This window comes from Trichosurus vulpecula, chromosome 8 (genome assembly GCF_011100635.1).
Source record: "Trichosurus vulpecula isolate mTriVul1 chromosome 8, mTriVul1.pri, whole genome shotgun sequence".
In the NCBI taxonomy this organism is placed as follows: Eukaryota; Metazoa; Chordata; class Mammalia; order Diprotodontia; family Phalangeridae; genus Trichosurus; species Trichosurus vulpecula.
In genome coordinates this window covers 206856148-206873517 of record NC_050580.1, presented here as the reverse complement: position 1 = coordinate 206873517, position 17370 = coordinate 206856148, and the positions used below count along the sequence as shown (strand labels likewise).

Here is a 17370-nt window from a genome sequence, read left to right as displayed (position 1 = left end):
ATGGCCTGAGACCAATTCATGTTTTTCTCAGAGACTTTTGATGTAGGCTCTTTGACTTTGTTGACTTCTTTAGGCTGTATGTTTTGGTCTTCTTTGTCACCAAAGAAAGATTCCAAAGTGTGAGTCTGAATCTGAGTCTGTTTTTGCTGTCTGGCCATGTTCCCAGGCAACTACTTGATCCTTGAGTTTTTTGTTGGGGAATGACTGCTTGTAGAGTAGAGAGTACTTTGTTCGAAACTTGAGGGGATGTGCTGTTGTTTTCAGAGCTATTTCTACACAGCCAGCTCTGCCACAGCAGCACTCCTCCTCCCCCAAGAATCACCAACCTGGACCTGACTCAGATCTTAAGGAGGCTCTGCACTCCCTCTCTGATCCTCCACTTAATTCCTCCCACCAGGTGGGCCTGGGGCCAGAAGCAACTGCAGCTGTAGTTCTATAGCTGCATGGCCTCCTCTGCCCCCGGGGCAGCGGCCAAACCGTAAACTCCTTTCACTCTGTCCCAGCAGCTTTTCCCCACTAACCTTCTCTGTTGTCTTTGGTGTGTGTGGGTGGAGAAGTCTGGTAACTGCCACAGCTCACTGATTCAGGGTGCTAGGGCCGGTTCCGCCCAGCTCCTGGTCTGGTTGGTCTGGGCGCAACCTGTGTTGGACTCTGCTCCACTCCGCTCCCAGCTCTGTATGTGGTAGACCTTACCCAGCAAACATCCAGACTGTCCTGGGCTGGAGCCCTGCTTCCCTCTGGTATTCCATGGGTTCTGCAGTTCTAGAATTTGTTCAGAGCTGTTTTTTATTGGTGTTTGGTGAGTCCTGGGGGAGAGCCCTAGGCAAGTCCCTGCTTTCCAGCTGCCATCTTGGCTCCGCCCCCTCAGACTTGTTTTAACCATCTCTTGAGCATTTATTAGTTGGGGAATGACTTAGTCTTATGAATTTGACTCAGTTCTCTACATATTTGAGAAATGAGGCCTTATCAGAAACACTAGCTATAAAAATTGTTTCCCAGCTTTCTGCTTTCCTTCTAATCTTGGTTGGGTCCGTTTTGTTTGTGCAAAAACTTTTTAATTTAATATAATCAAAATTATCCATTTCGCATTCCATAATGTTCTCTATTTCTTGTTTGGTCATTAATTCTTCCCCTCTCCATAGATCTGATGGATAAACTATTCATTACTCTCCTAATTTGCTTATGGTACCACCCTTTATGTCTAAATCATGTACCCATTTTGACCTTATCTTGGTGTATGGTTTGAGATGTTGGTCTATGTCTAATTTCTGCCATACTATTTTCCAGTTTTCCTAGCAGTTTTTGTCAAATAGTTATTATCCAGAAGCTGGAGTCTTTAGGTTTATCAAACAGTAGATTACTATAGTCATGTAGTACCATGTCTTGTGTACTTAATATATTCTACTGATCCACCAGTCTATTTTCTTAGCCTATACCAACTAGTTTTGATGATTGCTGCTTTATAATATGGTTTTAGATCAGCTATGGCAAGGCCACTTTCCTTTGCATTTTTTTCATGAGTTCCCATGAAATTCTTAACCTTTTATTCTTTCAGATGATGGTGTGGTTAGGTAGATTTAGAACTGGTTGACTGGCCTCATCATGTACAGAGTAGTTGTTAATAGATGCAAATCAAACTGTTAGGATATTTTTAGTGCAATATGCTAGACATCTGTCCTTGGTCAATGGTGTTATGTTTTTTTTTTTTTAATTATTTGGATAAAGCATAGAATGGGGAATGGAAGGGAAAGGAATGAGCATTTATTAAGCACCAGAGACTATGCTATTTATTAAGTTCTGGACACTATGCTAAGTACTTTACATGCATTATCTTCATTTGAATCTTATAAATATTATACTTATAAAATTTGTATAGTATACAAAGCTAAGAGAAAAAGTTGATGCATCAGATGATGGAGTTTGAATCCAAAAGAGATTTCTTTGAGTTAGACTATTCAGTTTCATCTAATAGAATGAAATTTAATATGGTAAGTTTAAAATTTTACACTTTGGCCCCCAAAAATTGACATGACAAGTTTAAGTGTGTTTAGGAGTTTATCTGAAAAAGATCTTGATATTTTAGTGGATTATAAACTCAACATGAATTAACACTGTAAAGTTTCAGCCAAAAGAGCTTACTTATACGATCGTAGGCCACATTAAAAGTGTTATATAGTATGTAGAATTAGGAAGATGCTAGTCCCACTGCATTCTGCCTTGACTAAACTATATTTGGAATAACATCTTCATTTCTTGTTTGTTTTTAAGTCATGTCTAACTCTTCGTGACCCCATTTGGGGTTTTCTTGACAAAAATACTGGAGTGGTTTGCCATTTCCTTCTCCAGCTTTACAGATGAGAAAATTGAGGCAAACAGGATTAAGTGACTTGCCCGGGGTAACACAACTAGTAAGTGTCTGAGGCCAGATTTGAACTTAGGCTGCTGACCCTGAAGTCTATCTCCTGGGCCACCTAGCTGCCCCTCCTCTTTATTTCTGGGCACTGTATTTTATGAGGGCCATTGGTAAGCTGGAGAATGTCTAGAGTAGGACAGTCAGGGCAGTGAGAGTCCTCCAATTCATTGCCTTATTAGAACTGGTTAAATACTTTTAGGTATTGAACCTAACCAAGACTTAAGGAGGAACATGATAGTTTCATTACAGCAGTTAAAGTGAATTCAATTGTTCAGGCTCAAATTATTCAGGTTTAGGTTGTACCAGATAGACTCTGAGGTCTCTTCCAACTTATATATTGTCTGATCTGTGAAGTAAAATTGTCTGTGCTCACACGTCTTGCTAGGGGTAGAACTTATCTCCTGACTTTGAGTCCAATCAGAGTAAAATTTTGCAGGGGTTAGCATTCAAAGCACATTGTTCTCAGTTAACCAAAAATGCTGCTTTTGTATTAATTAATCCATTAAAACTGGACAGTAATTCTTAAGGAACTGTACCTTGATTTCTGTATTCAGGAAAAAAACCAAACTGAAGAACGCTTATCCTTTTTTCCATCACAAAGGGACCTTTTTTCCGTCATAAAGAGTTATTTTGATACTCATTTAGACACAACCAGTAAGTATTTTGAAATACTTAGGGATAACAACTAAGTATAATTAATAGGACCTTTTCTAACTTAAGGGTTAAGATTAAGGTTTGCTAGTGTGCATTTTATTATGGTGCCAGGAACATCCCTATTTATACTAAAGTGCTGATCCTCATTTACCATCTTTATATGTGGAATATTCATTTTTCAAAAGTCAAAGCCGAGGTTATCTCAAGTAAATCTTTGAACAATCTAAAATATTCAAACAAACCTATGCGCATGTCTGTATGTGTGCATAAATGCATACATATGTTTGTATAAATACAAATCTAATACATATAAAATCTCTATTTGAAATAGAAATCTGAAAACTCTCTGGAAATTGCATGTATGTACACAGTAATCCATTGAGTTTCTAAAAAGAATTAACTTTTATGGTAGGTGAATACTTGGCTATTTTAATATAAGCAATTCGATTCTGAGGAAAGTACAAAAATGTTTCATATATTAGGTTCAATGAGTCCAATCACCTAAAATAAGACAGACAAACCTTGATGAGAGAGTAAAAGAGGTTTCAGAACAAGACATGAAGCTTTGGTTTTCTTTGTGTAATGCCCAAGGAAGGCAATTATATTTTAGATAATTTCATTGCTTTTTCTTCTCTCTTTACTTCACAGTTCTCTTTTTTCCTTTTCCAATAGCCCTTCCCCCTTTAAAAAAGGAAACGTATCTAGTATTTCTTTCCTGGTATAATTGGTATCAATTCCGTGATTCTTTCATCATGTCCATTTCTTAGGCACTATTGCATTTGAAGGAGATAAAGCTAAAAACAGACTCTAGTAAATCAGACTATGTTAAGGGCAGTGGGTAAAAGAAAACATTTTTCTCACAAATAAAGCTTCTTTAATCACAATGGAAGCAGAAAATATGAACAAAATTATACAATATGTCAAAATCCTCTAAATCCTTGTTTTTATTAAGAAAACATTAAAAGTAAATCACGATGTTTTAATTAGTTATTCAGGCTTCAGGTCTTCATGATAATTTATTAAAATTTTTTAGCCTCTGAAAATTATTTTTCCATTTTATTCACTTCATGTGGCTTTTGTTGTCGTAGGTTAAACTATATTTTGTCAATTTTTCTTTTTTCTTTTTTTTTGAAAGTTACATGTATAATTTATTATATGCTAAAAAGAAAAGCAAGCTATACCTGAGTTTCATGTACAGTACTTTTCTTCTGTTATACTATGTATTTGGAAATGTCCAAGTTCAAAATTAAAAAGAAAGAAAACAATTCAGTGGACATTTATGAAGTACCTAGTATGAGCCAGGGTGGCTAGATGATTCAGTGGATATAGTGACAGGCCTGGAGTCAGGAAGACTCATCTTCCTGAGTTCAAATCTGGACTCAGACACTTACTAGCTATGTGACCCTGGGTAAATCACTTAACCTTGTTTGCCCTAGTTTCCTCATCTGTAAAATGAGCTGGAGAAGGAAATGGTAAACCACTACAGTGTCTTTGCCAAGAAAATCCCAAATGGTATATACCAGCAGTATATCCTTCTGACTTAGCTTTAGGTAGAATTAGAAATATGCATGCAAGTCCATAATAAGCAACTGTCTTAGTGATAATGTGATATAAGTTATAGAGTCATCCACTGGTAGCCAAAAAGAGAAAGAAAAAGGACCTTTCAAAGAGTTCATAGATCATAAGATCTAGATAGAGCTAGAAGGGATCTTAGAGGTCATCTAGTCCAGTCCCTCCGTAGCCCACCCCTCTCATGTTGCAGATGATGAAACTGAGGTCCCGAAAGGTTAATTATATTAAGTGGCTTGTCCTAGGTCACAAAGCTAGGAATTCAATTTAGGCCCTCTGGTGTCAAATCCAATGCTCATTCTACTGGGGCAACATGCCTCCATCATGGTTTTCCATCTGGGTGAATGGATCCTCACATCTAGGACTATAGACTGAGCTACACACACACACACACGTGTGTGTGTGTACATAGGTATGTGTGTATACATATATGTGCATATGCTTACATAGTATGTGTGTATAGGTATGTTTGTATGTATATACACATATGTGTATATAGTATGTGTCACACACATACATATATACGTATGATGCATCATTGCATACCGGACTGAGAGCTAGCTGAGGTTCAAGTCCCAATTTGGACACATATTGGTCGGGTAACCCTGGTGAAACACTTAATCTCTTAGTGACCCCGTCTATTCTCTAAGATGGTAAGTAATTGTGTAGGGGTGAACCTTCACTGGTAGATGGGGGTTTCCTCCCTAGTGGTTAAGTATGCCAATAAAATAAAAAATGTTTCAAAAATATAAAATACACATGTGTAGCTGGTATGTATACAAATGTGTGTGTATATATGTATATGTACCCCAGGAAAAGTATATATTTTCATTTCTCAGAACTTCACATGATCTTAGGGGACTCATTTTCATTTTGGAGATAAATATTGAAGCAGGTGCCTTTCCTTACATCTCCTTACATCTTATATCTCTTGCCAAGGTCAGTTTTATGAGCAGATTTGAATCAAGGTGCACTAGAAAGTTCTCCCCTTCTTCTGCCCCCCTCCCCCACCAGAAAGTCCTCCCCTTCTTCTACCACACACACACACACACACACACCCTTCCTTCTCCCCCACCAGAATCAGGGCCTGAAACTTCCCATTCTGTAGATCCATTCCTTAAAGTTTCAAGTTCCTTAAGAGTCCTTTTCAGTCTTCTTGGACAACCTTGTCGTGCTTCTCTTGATTCTTGTGTTTGAAAGTCAAATTTTCTATTCAGCTCTGGTCTTTTCACTGAGAAAGCTTGAAAGTCCTCTATTTTATTGAAAGTCCATATTTTGCCTTGGAGCATTATACTCAGTTTTGCTGGGTAGGTGATTCTTGGTTTCAATCCCAACTCCATTCAATCCCAGCTCCAGAATATCATATTCCAAACCCTTCAATCCCTTAATGTAAAAGCTGCTAGATCTTGTGTTATCCTGATTGTTTCCACAATACTCGAATTGTTTCTTTCTGGCTGCTTGAAGTATTTTCTCCTTAACACAGAATTGTGGAATTTGGCGACAATATTCTTGGGAGTTTTCTTTTTTGGGATCTTTTTCAGGAGGCGATTGGTGGATTCTTTCAATTTCTGTTTTACCCTCTGGCTCTGGAATATCAGGGCAGTTTTCTTTGATAATTTCTTGAAAGATGGTGTCTAGGCTCTTTTTTTGATCATGGCTTTCAGGTAGTCCAATAATTTAAAAATTCTCTCTCCTGGATCTATTTTCCAGGTCAGTGGTTTTTCCAATGAGATATTTGACATTGTCTTCCATTTTTTCATTCCTTTGGTTCTGTTTTATAATATCTTGATTTCTCATAAAGTCACTAGCTTCCACTTCAATCAAATTTTTAAGGTAGTATTTTCTTCAGTGGTCTTTTGGACCTCCTTTTCCATTTGGCTAATTCTTCCTTTCAAGGCATTCTTCTCCTCATTGGCTTTTTGGAGCTCTTTTGCCATTTGAGTTAGTCCATTTTTTAAGGTGTCATTTTCTTCAGTATTTTTTTGGTTCTCCTTTAGTAAGTCATTGACTTGTTTTTCATGGTTTTCTTGCATCACTCTCATTTCTTTTCCCAATTTTTCCTCTACTTCTCTTACTTGCTTTTCCAAATCCTTTTTGAGATCTTCTTGGCCTGAGCCCAATTCATATTTTTCTTGGAGGTTTTTGATGTAGGCTCTTTGACTTTGTTGACTTCTTTAGGCTGTGTGTTTTGGTCTTCTTTGTCACCAAAAAAGATTCCAAAGTCTGAGTCTGAGTCCATTTCCACTGCCTGGCCATGTTCCCGGCCATGTTCCCAGGCACCTGCTTGACCCTTGAGTTTTTTGTTGGGGTATGACTGCTTGTAGAGTAGAGAGTACTTTGTCCCAAGCTTTAGGGGCCTTGTGCTGCTGTTTTCAGAGCTACTTCTACACAGCCAGCTCTGCCACAACAGCACTCCTTCTCCCCCAAGAACAGCCAACCTGGGCACCTTGAAGGCTCTGCACTCCTGCTCTGATCTGCTACTTAATTCCTCCCACCAGGTGGGCCTGGGGCCTGAAGCAACTGCAGCTGGAAGCAGCCCCAGAGCTGCATCACTTCCGTGCCCCTGGCGCTGAAGCCCACCCTGCACTCCTTTCACTGCATTCTAGCAGTTCTCCCCACTAACCTTCTCTTTGGTGTTTGTGGGTGGAGAAGTCTGGTAACTGCCACAGCTCAATGATTCAGGGCCCTACCGCCTGTTCCGCCTGGCTCCTGGTCTGTCCTGGCTGGACTGTGCTCCGTTCCGCTCCCAACTCTGTGCGATAGACCCTTACCCATGACCATCCAGGCCTTCCTGGGCAGCAGCCCTGCTTCCCTCTGTTATTTTGTGTGTTCTGCAGTTCTAGAATTTGTTTAGAGCCATTTTTACAGGTGTTTGGAGGGACCTAGGGGAGAGCTTAAGCAAGTCCCTGCTTTCCAGCTGCCATCTTGGCCCAACTTTTCTTTTTAAAAAGTTTTATTGAGACTTTTTGTTTTTATATCAGTCATTTATGAATGCACACACACACACACACACACACACACGCGTGCGCACACACGCACACATGCGCACACACACACATAAACTTTACCCACAATCAACTGTTTACATTTTTTCCCAAGTGGCATGCTAAGTATATTGTCTATGTAAGCGCTACACTTTATACTTGGAGAGTGAGAGACTGTGTGTGTGTGTGTGTGTGTGTGTGTGTGTGTGTGTGTGTGTGTATGTATACTTGGAGTATCTAATTACTGGCAATAATATCCCCCTGTGTAAATAGCTACTATATTCTCAAAATTAAATCTTTTATGCAAAATATCACAAATGTGTTTCTCGTATCTGTTTTTAGTTTACATTTCAGTAAAGGAAGTGCCCTCATTTTAAGAAGACTGTAGAGTGAGAAATAAAACTTCACACCCTGATAGTGTTGGGAAATATTGTTAGATACCATTTTTATTCTTGTATTCAGCAGAAATGTGCATTGTCTCTGGTAGAAAAGTTCATAAGAAGCATTGTAGTATAGTGGATAGAGAACCAGTCTCAAAATGAAGAAGACGTTACTTAAGATCTCGCCTCTGACACCCACTGGCCAAAAGATCCCCTCAGGTCTCTAGGCAACTCTCTTAAGAGTACAAGTTGCAGAGCAGGTGTCAACCTGCATTAATAGTAGAGTTTCTTCATCTGGGAGGTCTCTATATACCAGTGAAACCATAGGTCCTGTTCCTCTCCCTAGAAAAATGGACAATATGTTACTTGTAATCTGATAATAAATTAAAACATCAGTCACTATAAGTGTGCCATTATTTAAGCCATTTAATGTAGAAAGTAGAGAAATTTAGTAACTTTGGCAAAAACTTTTTTCACTTTTTGTTTGCTTTTCTTTCAGTGTGGCTGTAACCAGGTCCAGAGATGTGCCATCCTTTGGGCCACCAATCCCCAAAGGAGTCACTTTCCCTAAATCAAATGTGTTCAGGGACTTCCTTTTGGCCAAAGTTATTAATGCGGAGAATGCTGCTCATAAGTCTGAGAAGTTCCGTGCCATGGCTACCAGGACCCGCCAGGAGTATCTAAAAGATCTAGCGGAGAAGAATGTAACCAATACTCCCATCGATCCTTCCGGCAAATTCCCCTTCATCTCTCTTGCCTCCAAGAAGAAAGAGAAATCCAAGCCTTATCCTGGAGCAGAGTTCAGTAGCATGGGTGCCATTGTGTGGAGTGTCCATGCCAAAGACTACAATAAGGCTATGGAGATAGACTGCCTTCTGGGCATCTCTAATGAGTTTATAGTCCTCATTGAACAAGAAACGAAGAGCGTGGTATTCAATTGTTCCTGCAGGGATGTAATAGGGTGGACTTCAACTGACACCAGCATCAAAATCTTCTATGAGAGAGGCGAATGTGTTTCTGTGGAGAGTTTCAACAACAGCAGTGAGGATATCAAAGAGATTGTCAAAAGGTTACAGGTGAGCCCTTTCTTCTCTATTTGATTGGGTGAAATTTTGCATTAGATAAAGCTTGGCATTCAGTGTTAGACCAAATTACTAAAGCTTGCACTGTATTATTAGCTCATCGAAAACTACTGAGGGATGTGAAGAAGAGAACCTAGCTTACTCTCTTGTTCCCTATCATTTTTTAGAAGAAAGGAAAATTAGAGAAGGACAAGTGGACAGGATGCATTTATCATGTGTCTGTATTAGAAACCTGTTTGCATGTGACCTGATTCCACTGTTGCTTACCTCAGGATGCCCATCTGCCAATCACTGTTATACAATTTGGTTGTGAGAGAATGGTCATTTAATGGAGCATCTGCCTTCTGTCTTGAGCCCTTATTAGCTACCAGATTATTCAAAATGAGTGGAGAAGTTCAGATTTTTAGTTAACTTTCTGCCTTTGGTTCCCTCTAATTCTCAATAGGCATGATCCTTAAATTTTCAGTGAAGACAGTGAGGCCCCCTTTTTGAGTAGCTGATGTATTTCCCAGGGCTTGGTAAATGTAGACCAGTTGAAAATAAAGATCCAAATTACTCTTCAGATAATTAACAATATACAGAATTGATTGTCTCAATTATGACCTATGTTTGCATTCTTTTTTTTCCCCTCACCTGAATCCCTCAACATTATTACACTCACTTCCTCAAAATGGTATCTTTTATTTCTGTCTCTAGTTTGTGACTAAAGGATGTGAGTCAGTGGAGATGACTTTGCGGCGAAATGGACTCGGACAGCTTGGCTTCCATGTCAACTATGAGGGTATTGTGGCAGATGTAGAACCCTATGGCTATGCCTGGCAAGCAGGACTGAGGCAAGGCAGCCGCCTGGTGGAAATCTGTAAAGTAGCCGTTGCCACCCTAAGCCATGAGCAAATGATTGACCTTCTGAGAACATCAGTCACAGTGAAAGTGGTCATTATACCACCCCATGATGATTGTACCCCGAGAAGGTAAGTCAGAGAGAGCAGCACGGCACCAGCAGCTTCTGGTTTTAGAGCAAAGATAATCACAACTCTTTTTAGGAAAATTAAATGAACAGGACCAGGAGAAACAGTTTATGTGACAGTAACACTGTAAAAACAACTTTGAAAGCTTTAAGAACTATGATTGATACAATGACCATTCATGGTTCCAGAGGACTGATTACATTTATTTATATGTCTGTGTTTGTGTGGAGAGGGAGGAAGAGAAACTGACAGAGAGAGAAAATATGTATACACACACACACACAGAGATTATATAGAGATTTTGTGTGTGTGTATAATGTGTATAGACATTCATATTTGTGATAAGAAATTTGCTTTTTTTCCTTTCTTCTTTTTTAGTGGGTTGGAGGGGGGAGGTATGAAAAGGAGAAAGCATAGATTTCTGTTAAACTTTTTAAAAAATACATAAATGAGGGGTAGGGCAACTAGGTGGCACAGTGGATAAAATCACCAGCCCTGGAGTCAGGAGGGCCTGAGTTCAAATCCAGCCTCAGACAATTACTAGCTATGTGACTCTGGGCAAGTCACTTAAACTCCATTACTGCTGCTCCCTTCCCCCCATCCCCCTTTGAAGAACAAACATAGATGAGGAGTGATATAGGTGTGAAATGTTACATGAACTTTCAGATGAGGTCACTGTATTAATAGTTTTACTCAACTGTTTTACTTTATTCTAAGAGAGTGCTCTCGAAGTGAGAATAACATGTAAGTGTTTGCAATGTAAAAACTAAATCAATAAAACTAAAAGTGGAGAGAGACAGAGAGAAAGACACATAACCTCTGGGAAGTCATAGGAACCTGGGGAAGCACTTGACCTTAGTGCTTTCAGCACCCTGCAAAACTCCCAGGTGCTGCCTGGACTACATAAGAATGCTATTTCTGTTTGTTTGACCCCACTGCTTTAGGCATCTCCATAAGCTGCAGATAAAGTGCCAGCGCTTTGATTGAGTGAGTTGGCTCACCTGGAAAGTCCCTGTACTCATGAAATGCCCTGTCCAGTCCCTCCCCTTTTCCTTTATATCTGAGCATAACTTAGCTTTGGGCTGAGATACTAGAAACTGAGGGCAGGAGAGATTGGAATGATTAATTTGGGAAAATTTCCAGACTTTATGCCTCAGGACTATAAAGTAGCTGTTGTACAGGAGTCTGACTTAATTCATGCTTGAGTCCTCAGTCTCCTGTGAAATGAACCATGAAGATAATACACTTTGAAGGTATAATTTAAAAACATTCAGAATACTGTCAGACAGACAATCATATGTCTCACTGTTGCCTTCCATTACTGTCTAAACGTAAAAAAAAAAAAAAATGAAAAAAGAAAAAGAAAAAGGTATTCTGACCCACCTCCATGGAGGGTTGGACCTGGCTCTTTCCAGTATAATCCAATTATCTTTCATCACATCAGCCAACAGCTTTGGTTTACAATCATCTTATCTCTCTTTTGCTCCTTCACAGGTGTCCACGTACTGCTCCTATGAGGGGTATTTTAGTGTAAAGATTCTTAACCTGGGGATCTGTGAACTCGTTGTTTTCTTCTTATATTTTGATAATCAAATTTCAGTTATCAAATTGGTTTCATTTGCAATTGGTTTCAATTGTAATCCTGCACATTTTATGCATTCAAAAACATTAGTCTAAAAAAGGGTCCACAGGGTTCACCAGGCTGCTAAGGAGGACCATGGGATTAACTGAAAAAAAGGAAGAAGCCCTGCCCTAGATTTTGTGCCTCTGTGTCACTGAGCCCCTCCCAGGCCTAGTGGTCATGTTAATTTTTAAAATTAAATTTTACCTCCTCTTTGAAAGAGGCTTCTTGAATTAAACAAATTTAATCAACTTTCTTTACTGTGGGTTCCTTTGCCTTTGTCAAAGGTTTATTTCTTTGTAACCTCTTATTTTCAAAATCAGTTTTTCCATACCAGGGGATTTTAACCTTTTTTTTGTATCAGGGACCCCTTTGTCAAACCTGTGAAGCCCCATGCCCAGAACAGTGTTTTCAGATTCATAAAATAAAATGTTGTTTAGTATTGCAAAGGAATCCAAAGGTTAGTCAAAACATTTTTTTAATTCATCCAGGTTTACAGCTACTCAAAAATCTATGCCTAGACCACTTGGGAAGGGGTGTCTGTGGACTCCAGTTGAAAAACATCTGTTCTAGACTGTTTTCTTAGCTCTTGTAAAGTCAACAGAGTATTCTAAGTTTTCTTCTTCTCCATAAAACATCAAGCCTAAATCTGCCACAAATATGAGTATTAGGTAGTTGCTGCCTAAGGACTTTACTCTCGTAGAAGGTATGGGGTATATGGGTGGTTTATTAGATAGAACACAGGAAGCCCTAGGTTCAAGTCCTGTGTCAGACTTTTACAAGCCGTGTCAACCTGGGCAAATAACTTAACCTCTGCATACATAGCTGTATTATTATTATTATTATTATTTATTTTAACAAGTAAATAGTGACGGATGTTAAAATGTGCTTCTGTTGTTTGAACCAAGAATTTGAATCAGGACTTCATGCTCCTAACAAGATTTCAAGTAGTGTTACCTACCGAATGTTGCTCTAACATGAATTGTGTCCTTGTTTCAAAATAGAGTAATGCTTCATTTATCTGGGGACACTGAGGAACAAAATGTTCTAAAGGCTAGATTTTCTAAGTAACTTAAATAACCCGAGTGCTTAAAATGCCCTTAATTATTTTAATTGTTTTAATAGAAACCTGTCTAAAATCCATTTCATACTTTTATGCCTCAGTAAACAGAAGATATTGAACATTATTATTCCCTTTTTAAAAATGACTTTGGAGGGCCAGCTAGGTGGCTCAGTGAGCAGAGCACTGGCCCTGGAGTTGGGAGGACCTGAGTTCAAATCTGGCCTCAGACACTTGACACACTTACTAGCTGTGTGACCTTGGGCAAGTCACTTAACTCCAATTGCCTTCCCTTCTCTTCTCAAAAATTTTTTTTAAAAAATGACTACGGGATATTAGCAATTGCAATTGTTGTACTCTGCCGTAAATACAGTGATGCCTTAGGGGCCCTGCTGCACACAAAAGCTGTGTCTTTTCCATTAGTTTTTCTTCTTTTTTATGGCTATTACTGGACTTACTTCATACACTTACAATTATTGCTGCCTCTAATCTCCCAGCTAGAAACTAGGTCAGAAAACCAACCTTGTTTCAAATCAGCAACTTTAGTCTTGTACAAAATACAAAGTCAGTAGGTGCCTCATAGGGGGTCAATGGGCTTTTTGATGGCATTCTCCCTACTTGGAGACATTTTACCCAAATCCTCTCCTTTATATGCTTATGTCATCAAAGTATTATTAATTTTTTTAAAATATGAAAATATTTTTGTACAGTTTGTTTTCATAAACTATTTAAGTGGCCTAATGATCAAAAAAGCTTTGTAGAACATGAGGGCAGCTAGGTGGCTCAACCCCTTCTTTTTAGTTATCATAGCTACCACCGTAATCTAGGTCCTCATCATCTCTTGCCTAGAATATTACAGTGTCTTTGTAGTCAGTTTCCTTGCCTCCTCTTTTTCTCCTGCTCCCCAATATATCCTTCACGCAGCTGCCAAATTTATATTCTTAAAACATAGATCTGATCTTATCATTCCTTTTGTTTCCTCCTCATCTCACATCATCAGATGCCTTCTGCCATAATTTTCATTCTATCATTTGTCTTCCATCAGATTCCCTGCCCCTCGATTCTGTTTAGTAAATTCTCCTTGACTGAAATGTCATTTCATCTTCAGTAGACTGTTCCTTCTGTCATCCCCCTCCCCCACCACACACACACTTATCTTCAATCTCTCCCTGTCTACTGGCCGCTTCCCTAGTGCTTATAGATATGTCTATGTCTCCTGTATCCTCATAAAGCCCTCGCTTGATCCTTCCATCCTAGCCAATTGAGATCCAACATCTCTGCATCCTTTTGTGGCTAAACTCCTTGAGATGGCCATCTACAGAAGTGTCTCTGCTTCTCTTCTCTCTTCTTAACTCTCTGCGGTCTGGCTTCTCACCTCATCATTCAGCCTCTTCCAGTGACCAATTATCTCTTAGTTGCCAAGTCCAGTGGCCTTTTCTTAATTGTTATCCGCCTTGAACTGTATGCAAACTTTTACATCATTGATCACCCTCATCTCCTTGATACTCTTTTTTCTCTCTAGGTTTTCAGGATATTACTCTCTTTTGATTCTCTTTAAACTTATCTGACCACTTCTTGTCAGCCACACTTATTGGATCTTTATCCAGGTCACATCTGTAACCATGAACCCATCCTGGGCCTACTTTTCTCTCAGTGCTTTTTCCCCTGGTGGTATCATTGTTTTCCATAGATTCAGTTCTCTCTCTGCTTCTGATTCTCAAAAATATTTATTCAGTCCTAATTTCTCTGCTGAATTCCAACTTTGCTTCTCCAGCTGCCTCAAGACATCTTGAAATGGATGCAGTATAGACATAGTATATTCAGCATATCCAAAACTGAATTCATCTTTTCCCCAAACTGCCCCTCTTCCTTACCACCCTCCCAATCCCCTCAGTCTACAATCTAGGTGTCATCCTGACTCCTCACTATTTCTCACCACCCCCATATCTGATCTGTTGCCAGAGCCTGTTGAGTTCATTTTTGTAACATTTCTCAAATGCATCCCCTTCTTTGCTGTGATTCTGCTACCCCCCTGGTGCAGGCCTTCATCTCCTTAAGCCTAGAGTATTGCAGTAGCTTGCTGGTATGTCTGCCTGCCACAAGTCTCTCTCCACTCCAGTCCATCCTTCATTTTGTTATCCCCCACCCACCCCAATATATAAACTCTAGTGGCTCCCCATCATCTCCAGCTTTAATAGCCCTTTATAACCAAAACCCCACCTTTCCAATCTTCTTATACTTCATACCACCCTCATCCCCCCACATACTCTTCTGTCCAGGGACACTGGTCCTCCTTACTGTCTCTTTACACAAGACATTCCATCTCCTGACACCAAGTGTTCTCCCTGGCTGTCCTCTCCTGCCTGGAATGCTCTCCCACCTTATTTTTGTCTCCTGGCTTCAAGTCCCAGCTAAAATGCCACCATATGCAGGAGAACCTTCCCTGTCCCCCTTAATCCTAGTGCCTCCTCTCTGTTAATTATTTTCAATTTATCTTGTACATAGCTTGTACATGTTGTCTCCCCCATTCAATTGTGAATTCCCAAAGGACAGGGACTGTCTTTCACCATTTTTTGTGTCCCCAGCACTTACCACAGTGCCTGGCACATGCTGTTTTTCAGTCATTTCAGTCGTATCTGACTCTTCATGACTCCATTTGGGGTTTCCTTGGCAAAGATACTAGAGTTGCTTTGCCATTCCTTTCTCCACTTCATTTTACAGGTGAGGAAACTAAGGCAAACAGGGTTAAGTGACTTGCCCAGGGTCACACAGCTAGTGTCCGAGGCCAGAGTTGAACTAAGGAAGATGAGTCTTCCTAACTTAAGGCCCAGCACTCTTCTCCATCCTGCCACCTAGCTGCTGCCTGGCAGATGGTAGGCATATAATAAATGTTTATTGATTAATTGTTCTTCCATGTATGTGACAGTCCATCTTCCATCTCTGTGGTTTTGCAAAAACTATTCCCCTATATTCTCTTTCCTCATCTCCACTGGAGCCCTACTCTTCTTCAAGCCTTATTGCAAGTGCTTCTTCCTCCAAGAGGCCTTTCACAATTCCCCTAGAATCTTTGCCCAAAATCACCGTGTACTTATTTTGAATACATCCTATATTTACTCAAGTGTGTATATGTTATATACACACATATATGCCCTGGTAGAATATAAGCTCCTTGAGTGCCCGGAAGTCTGTTCGTTTCATATGTCCATATCCTAGTATAGACTAGCTACTTAGTAGAATAATAAATTTAGGGCTGCAAAGGATCTTTGGAGGCCATCTATGTGAACTTCTTCATTTTACAGATGACAAAAAATAATGGTTTTTGAGTGCTGCTCCAAAATACAGCATTTCAAGTTCTAGCAGAACTGTGTGCAGTACCCGCTTGTTGAATAAGTTTTGTCTTATAACTCATCTTATAGTACTTGAGGGTTTATGATATACCTGTTTTACCAGGAAATACCTAGAATTCTTTACCTGGTTAGTTTTCCACCTCTTTGTCTTGACATTTTTAAGGCTTTTAGGTTATCTTTTGAGATAAGGTGCTCTCAAAATATTTAGAAGCTTTCGTAGATTTAGAGTTCTGTTACCTGCCTAAAAATAAAGGGGGAAGTGAGAGTGTTGTGAGATCCTCAAAAACAGGATCCTCAAGAACAGGAAACATTGAAACTGAAGGGGGGGTAGCAGCATTATCAGGCACACACTGACATCATGGGAAGTAGGACAAGTGCCCTGAGGTTTGCAGATGAAATGTTTTTGGCACAAGTACCTGATATGGAAAGTAGCTTTTTCTTACATATGGAAACCAAGCCAAATTTATTTTTTAAACAACCTCCCAACAATAGCTCTCACAGACTGAACTCATCAGACTGAACAAAGCCAGCATCAAAGTTAAAACTAGGGGCTGAAAAATGTACATGTTAGTATGTGGGGGGAAAAAAGGAACCAAGAATCATCCATTCCTACCACAGAGCCACCCATGGGCATTAGGGTAAATGACATCTCCTTTCAGGGCTGAACACATCTTATCTGCAAAGGGGGGGATAGGCAATAGTAGTATAGGAACGGCTTTCAGACATTCTTGCTAGTGTGAAATGATGTTGCTGCCTTTGGAGGACCTGAAAGCCCTGCTATCCCATCTTCCCCTCAGAAATTACTTCAAAGGGAATAGCTGAGGCATTAACACCTTGCTCCAGCTTTTTAAATAAAATAGGATAATGCCTTTCTGTCATATCTCCCCTCCTCTGCACTTCACACCCCCACTGCTGTTTTCCTAGCAACTAATTACTCTGTTCTTTGACTAGTTGCTTCTCTTGTCTTCCTTTTGTCAGCTGTTAATGTTATTCCGTAATGAAGCTATGTAGTTCCTCATCCCCCCTGCCCTGTCTCTCCAGCCCATTGCCCCCATATTTTGAGGACAGTCAACCTCCAGAGTAGATTTATAAACAACATTTATTGTGATTCTGTTCATAACCATTAAAAACAACTGTTCATTCAAGGCAAGGATTTGCAAAGAATGAGCAGTGTAAAGGATGTTGTCAAAGAAATGCATGATTAGAAGAGATGAGCTGATCACATAGCAAGAGCCAGGATGGAGAATGTTGTCCTTGGGATGTCACGAGAAAACAAGGAAGGGCCTTAGCAC

The 17370-nt window shown here is 39.7% G+C and overlaps 1 protein-coding gene across 4 annotated transcripts in view; it reads left to right on the top strand.

The window, feature by feature from the left end:
• The window catches only part of SIPA1L1 (signal induced proliferation associated 1 like 1), a 376548-nt gene that overhangs the window by 275018 nt on the left and 84160 nt on the right, over positions 1–17370 (top strand). For all 4 annotated transcript variants that reach the window (XM_036736951.1, XM_036736950.1, XM_036736949.1 and 1 more), the window contains exons 12-13: positions 8500–9076; positions 9779–10053. In XM_036736951.1, coding sequence (XP_036592846.1) covers positions 8500–9076; positions 9779–10053 — 852 coding nt within the window. The remainder of the gene's footprint in view (positions 1–8499; positions 9077–9778; positions 10054–17370) is intronic.